This window comes from Nuphar pumila, chromosome 8 (genome assembly GCF_984573655.1).
Source record: "Nuphar pumila chromosome 8, dmNupPumi1.hap1.1, whole genome shotgun sequence".
In the NCBI taxonomy this organism is placed as follows: Eukaryota; Viridiplantae; Streptophyta; class Magnoliopsida; order Nymphaeales; family Nymphaeaceae; genus Nuphar; species Nuphar pumila.
The window spans coordinates 14205764-14220640 of NC_143256.1; the positions used below are offsets into that span (position 1 = coordinate 14205764).

Consider the following 14877-nt stretch of genomic DNA (forward strand, 5'->3'; position numbering starts at 1 on the left):
GGAATAAGAAGGGAATGAGAAAAAAGAGGGCTATGGGGTGCCTATTTATAGGGGAGGGTGTTGTGTGTTCTCTCCTGAAGACGCAGGGTTTGCTACAGTGCGTGTTTAGGGGTCCAAATGAGCACCACATATATAAACACATGGGGCTCATATCCCCATGTGTGTCTGGCATCACTTTGCATCAGAGTTCAGTGCGATTGCAAAGACTTAAGTATCCTTTCCTGCCATTCTTGCAATGAAATGACGGTTCAAGAAAAGGACAAAAATGTCCTCATCCAGAAAAAGGGAGTTCTAATCTTAACTCTTAAAAAAGTCCAAACGTTCCATTTTCGCCCTAAGCAGTAAAATCCTATGCTGCAGCGGATCACCCTTTGATGACGCACCATCTGTTGTAACAGGAGCTCCCTTTGATGACACATCCTTTACTGTTGTCTGCTGTCATCGAAGCATCCTTTGGCACCGTCTGCTACCGTTGAAGCATCTTTTGCCATCGTCTCGAGTCCAGGTACCGGCCTTGGTTTTTAGCTTGTGTTACAATACATTGCCACATTCTCGTTTGTGCCTTGTGTTATAAAACATTCCCGGGTTCGTTCCTACCTCGTGGAGATAACTATAAATTGATCGACTGGTTCGATCATTGGTGGGCGTCATAGGGGCATTTGTCGACCATCTCTTTTTACAGTCTTCTCTTCTTCTTCATTTTCGTTATATAGTATGAAAAAAAGCAATGACGCACAGGAAAGATGCTTGTTTGCCTTTATTACGTAAACACCACCACATGTTTTCCATGGAGATGTTTGTTTCACCTCCCTTAGTAAAAGTTATCTTTCCTACGAAAGAGTGTCTCTTTCATCCCCCCCCCCCGAAAAGAAAGCAATATCCATGCTTGAACAAAGAAGAGAGTGCGAATAGGCCAAGGGATTAAGCATTCTATTATTTCATCACAATTCCAGCAATGAACATTGCATACACAAATATGATCATGGAAAATATTTAGGTGTATGCATGGCTGATCAGACCGACAAAAGGAATAGGAAAAAAAAAACACCCAATATAACCCAAAAAAGGCGAAAAACTCACATCAGCAAAATCATATCAAAACACGAGCCATTCTGCTATGTTCTTCTAGTCTTCAATCAAAGACAAACTGGAAAGGGTTTTCCTACAAACAAAACAGAGAATTCTTTTGACGAAGACTGCACAGAGCAAGAAATGTAAGGCCACACAACTTGCTTCCAAAGCCAAATCAACCATCAATTGCAGTTACGATCCCGTTACTGCTGCACTAATCTCCACACACGAATGCATGCATCTTCACCAGAGCTTACAACAGTGCAATCATCATTGAAAACTAATCCATAAACACCTCCCAAGTGAGCACCCTTTATGGTTATACGACTTGAAGCTGGCTTATCAACTTCATATATAATTATGCTTGTGTCTAGAGATCCCGTAGCAACTATTGTGCTATCAGGAGACCAAGCCACACAATTTATACGAGCAGTATGGTACAACATGTTCTTAAGCTTAACCTGCAGAAGATAGTCAACTGGTTAGTGAGACAAATGTTCAGGAAGTTAAAAATCAAACCTTGGTAATTAACATTACATTTCTAAAAAGGATTAATGCGGAAGGGAAAGGAAGAAAGAGAGATGGACTATGCAAATGGGAACCAAAAAGTTAGAAGTATGAACAACTTAAATATAGTGACAAAATCTATCAAAAATAAAGAAAAAAAAAACATGGATGAAGCATGACAGCCTTCCACTACTTTAATGTGTGTAAAAAGAATTTAGGAAACAAAAAGAAAATTAAAAAACCATATAGGATTTACATTGTGCCTGATAAATTGAACCATGGCATTTTGCTATGTCACATGGGTGCGGGTGCGGGTGCGACACGGGTGCGGCGCAATTTCAAAAATTTTGGACACGGGGACTCGGCTATATATATATATATAATTCTAGTAAACAATTAAAATTAAGTAGCCAAAACTATGACCTTAATTTTTTCGAAAGTTTCAATTTGGCATTCCCATTTCTTTATGGTAGTTCTTAAGCTAGCTTTTCTAATACTTGTGAAACTAGTATTTTTTTAAACTGGAAAAGCATTTATTTAGCTATCTCAAATGGTTGGGTTACCTTTTATCGTGTTTTATACATATTTTTACATAAGTTGTGACTTGTGAAACAGTCACACAGACTGTGCACACAGTCTGTGCAATGCAGTCTGTGACTGTGCAGACTGTGCAAAGTCACACAGACTGTGCACAGTCACACAGACTGTGTGCAATGACTGTGCAGTTGCAGTTGCACAGTCTGTGACTGTGCAACTGCATTGCACAGTCTGGTTATATATTAAAAAAAAAGATATATAAAAATTGTTTTTTTTTGTTTTTTGTCTTAAAAATGGACATTTTTGGACTCGGTCAAAGTTGACCGAGTCCAAAATGTGGACGGACGCGGCCTGGACTCGTTGACCGAGTCTGACTCGGCGTTGACCGAGTCCGGGCCGAGTCCGAAGCCGCACCCGTGTCCGCACCCGTGTCGGGGCGTGTCGACTCGGGTGCGGCACCTCCCTAGCCGAGTCTGTGTGACATAGGCATTTTGTAGTCTAGGAAAACAAGGGTAATTATAATACCGCACACAAGGCCATAAATGCTTAAGAATTTTCAAGGTTTTTGGATCTAGAATGCCATTGACATACAATAGAATGAATGTCTACTACATTTTTCATAACAGGAATATTGCGCCGAATCAATTCATTCTAGGTCTTGATTGCTTTGTCACCTTCTCATGAAAATCCAGAACATGCAATTAATAGCAAAGTACACCATTATTATCAAAACTGGTATTTGTCTTATGCACCACAATTTGCTTTGTAATCCCATTGTTGCTTAAAGCTAAACTTATGGTCCCCAATAGTAATATTCCTGCTTATTGCTGATCTCCAATCTTTACTGGGCTCCTCCTTTTCCCAGTTCCTTCAACTTGCTTCATGTCAAATTTTTTGTGTTCTGTAATTTCAGACAACTTGTAACATGCCCATTCTATCCCTGACAATGCTCATCTTTCTGTTTAATTAACTCTTAAGGACAAGATGTAAGGATACGTGGCATTTCTTCAATATATATATATATATATATATATATATATATATAGAGAGAGAGAGAGAGATGGTACCTCTCGAGTGACATGGTCCCATACAACAGCTTCTCGATTGAGATCACCAGAAATAAACATAGAGGCATCTGGGGAGAAACGAATGACGTTAATAGCACCACGATGCTTCTCAAGGACTGACTCTTCAGTGAGAGTGTCCCCATTGACAGAATAGACGTGGAGTTTCCCATCTTGGCCACCAACAATGGCCTCACTTCCATCAGGTGAAATTGCAGATGCCGTCACAGCAAACCCAAGATTCAGAGTTGACAACACTTTGGATCCACGAAGCATGATTACTCCTGAATCAGTTGAAAGCAATGCCAGCTCGGGCTTATCAAGTGCAATATTTAAGTCCTTTGGTTGTGCACCAATATCAATTTGTTCTTCATCACCACACTGATCAGCATGCAGCGGAATTCTCCTTACCTGTAAAATTTTGGAAAAAGGATCATCTCTTGTAGCAAAAGCAAATTGAACATATTGTACATAGCTACAGTTGTTGTACAGTCAGCAAAATATAAGCCCCACAGCAGGATATCATCAATTGGAATTTGGCAGGTAGATTAAGAAATTGTTCCTTATTAAAGGAATATGCTATTCATCAGACTTGGTGAGCAATACTACCGTGTATTGAACTTTTATAATTGGCTGGAAAGCTTTCCAGACAAGAATATATGGACTATCCCTGATATTTACTATCCGAACATCAAAGAAGAGGACCAAATATTTGGAGAACACCTGATAAAATCATCAAATTGGACTAGGACAATATAACTTAAAAACGAGGAGAAAATCTCCAACCGAATAGCCTTTGGAAATCTTTCACATGTTATTGCCATTAGACATACTAGCGAGCACAGACATGCTCCCAGTCTATGTCACAGGGACTCACCAAAGAGGCCTCTGCACCCACGTCGACGCGACGCGGGTGTGACACCCAATTCGGTCAACCCGCACCCAAGGTTATCATTGTCCAAAATGGACTTGGTTAACTTTGTCCATTAAAAAAAGGGACAGGGCTCGATAATGGGTAAGGGTACCTCGAGCACCCCCCTCCCCCCCCCCCCCCAATTAAAAAAATAAGGGGGTACCTCGAGAAGGGGTAAAGAGGGATGGGGCTTGAGAATGGGGTACCACGAGAAAGGGTAAAGGGGTGGTGTTAAAATATATATATATATACCCTCCCGCACCCCCACACCCAAGTTCTTTTAAAGTGCCGCATCGCCGCCCCCGCATCTGCACCCGTACCTATGTGACATAGCTCCCAGTTTATCCAATACATATATGCACATGTATGAATACAAATTGTAGTTAGTTGCCTGTTTAGAGAGAGCGTGAGAGAGGTTGACTATACCATGCACGTGCGAAAATCAAATTCCACTTGTACAACTTACATAATGAATAACAAATAGTGTCAACTGTCACATACAAATCAATTCCTTATGCTGTGAACATTGGATCAAGAGAATTTCTGCTCATGACATTTTATATGTCAAAATTACAACTGGCACGGTAACAATGTCAGAACAAAACAATATCCATAGTGCTATGATTAGGCCAATGAAGCACTGCTCGTCATATTATATCATTACATGGCAAGGTGTACCTTTCAAAAGGTATATGTGTAATTAGGTTAACCTAAAGTTAGACATAACATACAAGAAAGTTGACTGCGACATCACCCACCATATGAGGCACTTTACAGCCCTGTGGTACCTCTTGTTATCTCTTCTCTATTCTTCATCTTCACCACATGAACATAAAGTTGAATTACTTGCTTAAAAGATGTAGTACTGCTCATTTCAAGCATGGGCGTGAACAAATCTCAATTCATTTTTTATTTCTTCTCAAGGAGTATTGAAAATGATATTACTTGCATATTTTGGTCAAACTATTTCAATGGAATATTATATAGAATTTCAAAGGCTATTTAAGTTTCTAATTCAAGAATTTGACATCAAGAAATTGGTCTCATTTACGTACCTCTTAGAGATTGAAGTTACAAGAACAACAAAGAGTATATTTATCTTTTAGAGAGAATATGTTGGAAGATACTGTTATTAGTCAGTTTGGAGCCTTGTGAATTAACTAACATATCTGTTATCCGATTAGCCTGATTAATCAATTCATGCACAATGAAATGATACTGAGATGGGCCATGAATATTCAAAAAATTGAAGGCTACTCATCAAAAAGGAATCTTCTATGCTAATTCCTTTGAAGTACAAAATAGATGACCTGCATGTATGTGCATAAAAGAACCGCCTCTGGTTTTATTTTCTTTGAGAGTGAATTCCGTACCATTGAATAGAAAAGAGACAAATGATCATAAGCTTAAATGTTGAAGCCAAATTATAAAGCCATGTCTTTTGGGCCATTTGAAAAGAATTCATGTAAAAGCAATATTACAAAAGGCAGAGATTCAGGTGAAACTTCTAGGAAGCTTTATGGTGATAAATAATATCTATGAAAAGAAGCAACCATATATTGGTGACTTGCCACTTTAATAAGAAAGAGTTGCATTCAAGATGTTTAGCACTTCAAATTTTCTGAACAGAATTGCAAATTCTCCAAGAGAGTTCAAGGCTTGACTTCATAAATCAATTCGATAGATATCTTTGCAACACCTCAAGATGGAGCATTGTTGCCTATCTCAATTAGGGGTGGCAATCGGGTCGGGTTGGCAGGTCGACCCGGCGGGTTGGCTGGTCAGCATACCTCAACCCGACCCGTTTATTAAACGGGTCGGCTGTGGCAAACACGAACCCGACCCGTTTATTAAACGGGTAACCCGACACGACCCGCCAACCCGTTTATAAACGGGTTGGGTCGGGTAAACGGATTGGCAGGTTAGCAGGTTGACTCGCCCGCCTAACCCGTTTATTAAACGGGTCAGCTAGGTTGGCATACCCCTAACACGAACCCGACCCGTTTAATAAACGGGTTAGGCGTGAAAAGATACTGTCATTTAGTATAAAGTCTGGATCTCAGGATCCAGACCCAATTCCTTTCATTTTAAACACATGCTCATTAATGTTTCATCAATGACATGCTATAATTTTATCATAACATGTAATGGGTATTTTCGTACCCTAGCTATTGTATCTGTGTGTATTTAATCAGAGAAGCAAAAATGAATACCCTGATTAGGGATTTTTGCTGCAGCCTCGTTCTCTCTCCCCATGCTGTGTTGTTGCTTGTAGATGAAGAAAGAAACCCATGATTTCTATCATGGTATCAGAGCAGCAGGTTCAATATTGAAGATCGGTTCCTTCTATGACTGATTTGTCTCCTTCTAAGGTACCTGTTTTCTCATTTTTCCTATCGATTTCTCTTGTATTTAAATCTGCAGTCCGGACTGAAATCTCTTCTTCGTACTCACCTCTTTCTTTTTGCTCTTTTGAAATACATCATTAATCTGCTTATTGTCTTCTTCAAGTACCTCCTTTTGATTCCCCTTTTTTATTTAAGCCAACGTGTTTCTCTTATTTCCAAAATCCAAAACTGAAATTTGGTCACGTTGGCATATTTCCTCCTTCTTTCATTCCCTGTTGTTCTTCTGTCATATCTAATACTTCTTTCACATTGCTGCACGTGATCTTACCCATCCATAAGCAAAATAATCAAGCAAGATCAATTTTTTTGATCTATGTGTGATTACAAGAGTTGAAAAGGATCACTCCAAACTCATTTGCATATTGACGTCAGATCAGATTGTGATCTGCACACCCAGATCTATCTTGATTAAAATAATTTCATCTTCGAATTCATTTTCATCTCTGTTTTGCCTGTTTTCTCATTATTCTAAAAGGAAAACACATTATTTTCAAAATAACGTACCTATTACTGATTGAATTTTATTCAGAACAGATTCTTTACTATGCAGTCCTGTTTTTCTGCCTCGTGTTCATCAGTTAAAAAAAAAAAACTAGTCTGGTCTTTAGACTTCTCTGATATTAAAATGTATGTTCTGAATTATACTAGAATTCAATTGTGGTTGGGTCTTTGTCGTAAGGCCATTTCTTATTTTTTATTCCTTCTCTTGGTTGGATCTTATTCCTTCTTGTTTTTGGCTTCAAAAGAATATGGACTCATTCCCTCATTCTCAGTCTGGTCTTTACTCAAACTTTCTCAGCCAACTCGTGTCTGAGAAACTGAACAATTCCAATTTCCTAACTTGGAAGCAACAAATCATACCATTCATAAGAAGTCAGGACCTTTCTGGACATCTGGATGGTTCTGTTCCTGTTCCTCCAGAATTCATACCACAAGAAGAAAAGAATGGTGAGAAAGATCTTTCTATTACCTATGTTAGAAATCCTGAGTATGTATCCTGGATGAAGTGAGATCAGGCGTTGGTTGCCTATATCACTTCTACATTGTCACAAGAAGTGCTTGTGGCAATTCCAGATGACTGCTCTGTTAAAATGTAAAACTGTGCAAATGTTTCATATTTACTGACAAAAATGATAAACTTTCTCCTCGTGTGATTCCCTGTGCCTTTTTAGGATATGCTGAAAACCAGAAAGGTTATAGATGTTTTGACTTCAAAAATAATAAACTATATGTGTCTAGAAATGTTTCCTTTCTTGAAAAGGAGAGCTTCTTTGATTTTAGAAAATTAAAAGACGTCACTGAGTACTCCTTTTTGCTAGATCTAATATCAACATCTGATGAATATGACCTTGATTGTAACTTTGATGATGATCAAAGAATTATTGATCTTAATGTTGAAAATGAAGAAGTTCATAGAGATACTAGTATTCAATATTCCAGGCGACAAGAGTCTAATCCTCCATGTGCACTTGAAAAATATTCTAACATTCCAACTAGACAATCATCCCGAATCTCGAGGCCTCCAGGAAAGTTTATATCAGTGGCGGAAACAGGGGTGGGGGCATGGGTGGGCGGCCGCCCACCCTAAAATTTGAAACCGAGTCGACTCATGACTCGGAAAACCGAGTCGAATCAGGACTCGTGAAACCGAGTCGACCGAGACCCGGGCTCTCGATGAGTCTAGAGCCTGCCAAAAGAGGCGAGGGGTAAAACCCTAGCCAGTTTTCTAAAGCTCTGCCCCTCCGTTCCAGCGTTCCCCTTCAGTCACAGGCAAGACGACAACCCCATTCGCCGGCAACCCTTGTGCTCTGCAGTGCCGCCGGCCTCCCTTCGGTGAACCCGCGGTGGCGGTGCCCCCCTCTGAGCTTCTCCCTCTCGGCTGCAATCTCCGGCGACGCGAGGCACCGGTGTCGCAGTCAGTCGGACCTTTGCCAATCTCCGGCAACCATCGCTAGCAGTTTGAAGAAGACCCTCTTATCTCCTAAATTTGAGGGTGGGTTTTGTTCATGTTCAGTGGCTCTGGTGATACAGTATCCAGTTATCCATTCTACATGAGCAATACAGGCCAATCCTTCAATTTGGTTCTTGATCCTTTCTTTTTGGGGCACAACTGAACGTGGGTCTAGTTTCTTTCCTCCTTTTTGGGCGCAACCTCATTGGAAGAGTCAATCTTGCTATCCTTTCTTGGTCATCGTGCGTGCATAGGACTCTCCTTTTGTGCCTGCTGCTAAAACAAGGTATGGATGTCTATCAATGTAACGAAGGCAACGGATAGCGTATCTTTATCTACCAGATAGTTGGTGAGTGAATTGCTTGTTCTCGATTGTCTAGGATTCTTGTAGTGAGTAACTGTGGCCATTGACAGATTTTAATAATTGGGCGTCTGTATTTTTTGTCTAACAGGCATTTTTGTACTCTTTTTGCTTGAATTCTGCATATGGTGCATGTTGGTCATCATCGGTGTCATAAAAAATGTATTCATTTTTTAGCTTAAAGCTTTTTCGGGGTTCTACGGCCAATCTTGGTGGTCAGAAGCGGAGCTGGGGGGGGGGGGGCGGGGGCAGGAATGGGTTGTAGCCCAGTCCTGCCTCTTGAAACAGTTAAATTTTGTTTTTTTTAAAAGCCCAGTCCTAGCCCAGCTCAGCCCTGACTGCAGCAAATAGTTTGATTTGTCCATATAAAATAGATTTTTATTAATAATTGTAGCCATTTTTTATTTTATCTCAATTTTCTTTTTCGGGGGCGCTGCCCCCGAGCCCCCGACTATCACGCCATTTTTTTTTCTACACCCCTGTTTGCCCATCCCCCACGTCAATCCTAGCTACGCCACTGGTTTGTATCATACGAGTCTTTCTCACCCACATATAGGGCAGTTATTGCATTAATTCACTCATACGAAGAACCATCCACATATTTTCAAGCAAAAAATGATATCAAATGGATAGAAGCCATGAAAGCTGAATTAGATGCACTTGAAAAGGCTTCTACATGGAATATTCAAGATCTTCCTTCAGGGAAGAAAACTATAGGATGTCGATGGGTTTATAAAATTAAAACCAAGAGTGATGGTACTCTTGAAAGATATAAAGCCCGTTTAGTAGCCAAAGGTTATGCCCAAGAATATGGGATTGATTATGAAGAAACCTTTGCTCCGATGGCTCGTATGACTACTGTCCGAACCTTAATTGCCTTAGCTTCTATCAAAAAATGGTCTATTTTTCAAATGGATGTCAAAAATGTTTTTTTAAATGGAAAGCTAGTTGAAGAAGTATACATGGAACCCCCTCCTGGTCTAAGTATTCCTAAGGGTAAAGTCCTTCGCTTAGAAAAAACTCTTTACGGACTTAAACAAGCACCAAAAGCTTGGTATGATAGGTTTAGTCGTGTTATGATTGATATTGGTTTTCAATTTTGTTTAACTGACACTGCTTTGTTTATTAAGAATTCTGATGCAGGGATCATTGTGCTTCTTCTCTATGTGGATGATATGATCATCACCGGAAGCGATAAACAGGGAGTTGAAACAATCAAAACACTTCTTAAATCTCATTTTGAAATGACTGATTTGGGCTTGTTGAGATACTTTTTAGGCATTGAAGTTGCTTATTCTCCTAGAGGATATTTATTATCTCAGACTAAATTTGCTTTTGATATTGTTTTCAGGTCTGGTATTACTGATGATAAGAAAGTTGACACTCCAGAAGTTGTTAATGTTAAAATGAAGATTGATGATGGAGAACTTCTTGCAGACCCTACTCCTTATAGACAGCTTGTCGGGGCACTTTCCTATCTATCCATTACCAGACCAGATATAGCACATGTTGTTCATACAGCAAGTCAATTTCAACATGCTCCTACTTCTGTTCATATGGGAGCAGTCATGCGTATTATCATATACATCAAGTCCTCTCTTTCACAAGGACTTTTCTTATCTTCCTCCTCTTCTCTTGATTTAATTGCATATACTGATGCTGATTGGGGAGGTGATCCCAATAACAGACACTCAACCACTGGCTTTTGTGTCTTTTTAGGGGAATCATTGATCTCGTGGAGGTGTAAAAAGCAGCAGAAGGTATCTCTCTCATCCACCGAAGCTGAATACAGAGCCATGGCAACCACGACCATGGAAGTAGTTTGGCTCCGACGATTGCTTGCTGACATGGGAGCTGAAGCAACAAAGGCTTCACAAATGTGTTGTGACAACAAAAGTGCGATCTACATTGCCAGTAACAGAACATTCCACGAACGCACCAAACACATCGAAATGGATTGTCACTACGTCAGAGAGGAATATCTACACGGGATAATTGATCTGCCATATGTCACTTCAGAATATCAGTTAGCAGACTTCTTTACAAAGCCTCTCGCTGCTCCCCGATTTCACTTTCTCTTAGACAAACTTTCGCTCATTGTACCGTAAGTTTGAGGGGGAGTGTTAAAATGTAAAACTGTACACATATGTATATATAATAATATTATATTATTATTATATATATATATATATAAATACATTTTTCATTTCTTTCTTTTCTGTATTTTTTTTCCTTTATTTTTATTTTTTGTCTTTATGTCATCTAGTTCAGTTTGAACTAGAATGACTGTTGCTAGTCAAGTCCTGTCCAGACTTGACTAGCAATAGAGCTGTTGGACTGACACATTCCAACAGCTCTAAATAGAGTTGTTGGACTGTGTCCAACAGCTCTATTGAGTCCTCTTTCAGCTGTGTATATAAAGGGGTGCAGCCCCTCTTGTATTTCATTCCAATGCTTCTTAAGCAATTGGTTTTTCATATCAATAAATAATATATTTTTGTTTTTATTTTGTTTCCGGTTATACCCTTTTTAAGGGTTATGCTTTAGTGTCATTCTTGACACTTGCCCTTGTTAATCTAAGCTCGTGTTTCGAAGATCCCCATTTCATTTCATGCTCAACAATGCAATTATGGCATCGACTGGTTCAGACATATTCTCAAGTTTCTCAGGCCAGAGTATTATTTTTAAAGAAAGAGTTTCAAATGCTAAGAAAGGACTCCATGACTATTATGGAGTATTTGAACAAAATGAAGACTATTACAGATCAATTGGCCATTGTGGGATGCCCTGTTAGTGACAAAGATATGGTGCGACAAACTTTGAGTAGGCTGGGGTCGGACTATCATATGATGGTTACTTCCTTATTGTGTTTGCCAGATTTACCTACATTTGAAGATCTTCGTGTCAAGCTTTTACAGTATGAGATGACGTTGAAAGGATTTTCTGAAGATACTCATGCTCATGTTGGAGCACACAATGTTCTTGCCACAGGAGTTGCCTATGGGCGAGGACGTGGTAGGTATGATTTTCGAGACAAATGGGGTCAAGAAAGAAATGGACAAGGAAGTCGTGGAATACTACCTACACCCAATGTTCCTCCCAATGGGCAAAGGCAAAGGACAATACCTACCTGCTTTCTCTGCAACAAAAAGGGACACATAAAGGCAAATTGCTTGTTTAACCCGCAAAATAGAGGAAAGCAATTGGAGACAAGAAAGGGAACAGATACATTGAAAAATAGTGGAGAAGTCAAAGAGTTACTATTATTTGCCTTGGCTGAATTGAATATCAAACAGAATAATCAAGGTACTTGGTATGTTGATTCGGGTGCAGCCACTCATGTCACTGGTGATGCTGGTAAGCTCCTAAATCTTGTTTCTTATGTTGGTAGAAATAGTATAGTCACTGGAGATGGGTCTCACCACCATATTTCGCACATTGAAAATTTTGTAATCCCCATGTCCAACTATTCTCTTGCACTTTCAAATGTCATTCATGCTCCTAATATCAAGAAAAATATTGTTTCTGTCTCTAAACTTGTAGATGGCATTAATGCTTCAGTTGAGTTTACTCCTTTTTCTGTTTGTGTTAAGGACCTTCAAACGAGAGAAACATTCACTGAAGGAAAACGTCAAGGAAATATGTACGTGTTCCAAGAGAATCCTTCCTCTCGTGTTCAACCTGTTGATTCCATCTTGAAGCTCACATCATCATCTTCAGTTTCTACTGAGAGTGTTTTTAATCTTTCTGAATGTATTGAGTCGAATCTTTGGCATGGTCGTCTGGGTTATTGTAGTAGTCGCTTTATTGATAAGCTTGTTTCAAGTAGTCTTATTCCCAAGTCAAGTCTAGACTTAAGTGTCGATAATAAAAAGTGTTCTAGTTGTCTTAAGTGTAAGAGTCATGTTTTTCCTTTTCATTCCATTAATAAAAGAGCTTCAAGACCATTTGAAATTATATGTTCTGATGTTTGGGGCCCGGCTCCAGTTCCTTCCATGTATGGCACTAGATATTATCTCATATTTGTTGACAGTTATTCTCGATATACATGGATCTTCTTTATGAAAAGTAAATCTAAAACCTTCAAGTTATTTCAGAATTTTCATTCTTTTGTTCAAAACCAATTCTCTCAGAATATTATTTGTTTCCAATGTGATGGAGGGGGTGAATTCTCTTCAAATGACTTCATAAATTTCCTCCAAACAAATGGAATAAGTAGATATGTGTCTTGCCCTCACACACCTCAACAGAATGGGATTACTCAACGGAAGCATTGTTATATTGTCAAGAGTGCAATGAGCATGATGCATGATAGTAACCTTCCAGTTACCTTCTGGGCAGAGGCTTTTCACACAACTGTCTATGTCATAAATTGATTGCCTATGAACATCTTAGAGAACAAATCACTCTATTTCTCTTTGCATGGTGTGCATCCAAATTATCACGATTTGCGTGTATTCGGGTGTATGTTATGTTCATGTTGACAGTTCAATGCGGCACAAGTTTCAGGATAAGGCCTTAAAGTGCAGATTTGTGGGGTATGCTGATGATTACAAAGGCTACAAATGCTATGATCCCGTGAGCAAGCGCATAAAAATATCCAGAAATGTTGTGTTTGACGAATCAAATTTTGGTCATAATGCTAGCACTCCTCCTGAAATTGAAGTTTATCACCCTTGGTTGAACTCAGATCTCTTTTCTAGTATTGATAATGTATGTTCTTCTTAATGTAATCAAAGAGACTAGGGAAACGTATCTACTGTTGCGCAAAGAACTCAAGAAAGTGTAACGTCTGAATCACTATTGGCCCTCGAAAGGTATAAAGGCATTGGTTACTCTCGACGTGAGAAGGAGATACCTCCCAGCTTTAATCAGGAGCATAATTCTCCTTATGTTTCCACTCAATCACTTGCTCACAGAAGGTCTACCCGACCTCGGCATCCTATTGATAGGTGGGTTAGTTATGAGAACTTCACGATGGATTTTCAACTTTTCTTAACCTCTTTGGGCAAGGAAGATCAACCGACAACATTTTATCAAGCAATAAATTCTAAGAGATGAATTGAAGCTATGAACAACGAAATGGCGGCTCTTCATGAGTCTGGCACTTGGGATATTGTTCCCAAACCACATAATCGGAATGTGGTTGGGTCAAAATGGGTCTATAAGATAAAGTATAAGCTAGATGGTGCTATCGAGCGATATAAGGCAAGGCTGGTTGCCAAAGGATTCACACAGGAGCAAGGACAAGACTATGATGAGACCTTTATTCTAGTTGTGAAAATGGGAACTATCCGCATCATAGTATCATTGGCTGTTGAGCACCAGTGGACTCTCAACCAATTGGATGTGAAGAATGCGTTTCTACATGGAACTCCGAAGGAAGAAGTATACATGGAGCAGCCCACTGGGTATGCAAAAGGGAACTCTAAAGAATACGTGTGCAGGTTAAAGATAGCTATATATGGTCTAAAGCAGGCATCTCGATCTTGGTTTGACAGTTTCGCTCTTGAAGTAGAAAAATATGGGTTTAGTCGGTCTCTTCTTGACCATTCTCTTTTCATATTTAAATGCAAAGATATAATTACCCTGTTATTGATATATGTTGATGACATTATCATTACAGGTAACTCTAATGAACATATCGAACAGGTTAAAGAACTTTTGAATCATAAATTCAAGATGAAGGATCTTGGTAAACTGCGATACTTTCTTGGAGTAGAAGTTGACAGGACTCCTTAAGGCATGACGCTTACTCAGCATAAGTATACCATTGATGTTCTTAGCAAGGCAGGTATGACAGATTGTAAGCCCCTCAGCACACCCAATGTACTTCATCAGAAACTCAGTTGCTAAGATGGAGATTTGTACGAGGATCCTACAGGATATCGCAGGATAGTAGGAATGCTTCAATATCTTACCTTCACTCGGCCTGACATTGTCTATTCTGTCAATCAGGTATCTCAGTTCATGCATGAACCACATATTGAGCATATGAAAACCGTTAAACGCATTCTTCGATATTTGAAGGGTACTATTGGAGATGGTCTTCTGTACAGAAAGAG

At 39.4% G+C, this 14877-nt stretch overlaps 1 protein-coding gene across 1 annotated transcript in view; it reads right to left on the reverse strand.

Moving 5' to 3' along the window:
* Positions 1–1126: 1126 nt before the first annotated feature.
* Positions 1127–14877, reverse strand: part of LOC149829653 (actin-interacting protein 1-2-like) — a 44805-nt gene continuing 31054 nt past the window's right edge. Inside the window, exons 5-6 of the mRNA XM_090016064.1 lie at positions 3183–3590; positions 1127–1532 (exon numbers count right to left, since the gene is read on the reverse strand). Of these exons, the coding sequence (XP_089872190.1) occupies positions 1275–1532; positions 3183–3590 (666 nt within the window). The 3' untranslated portion in view covers positions 1127–1274. The remainder of the gene's footprint in view (positions 1533–3182; positions 3591–14877) is intronic.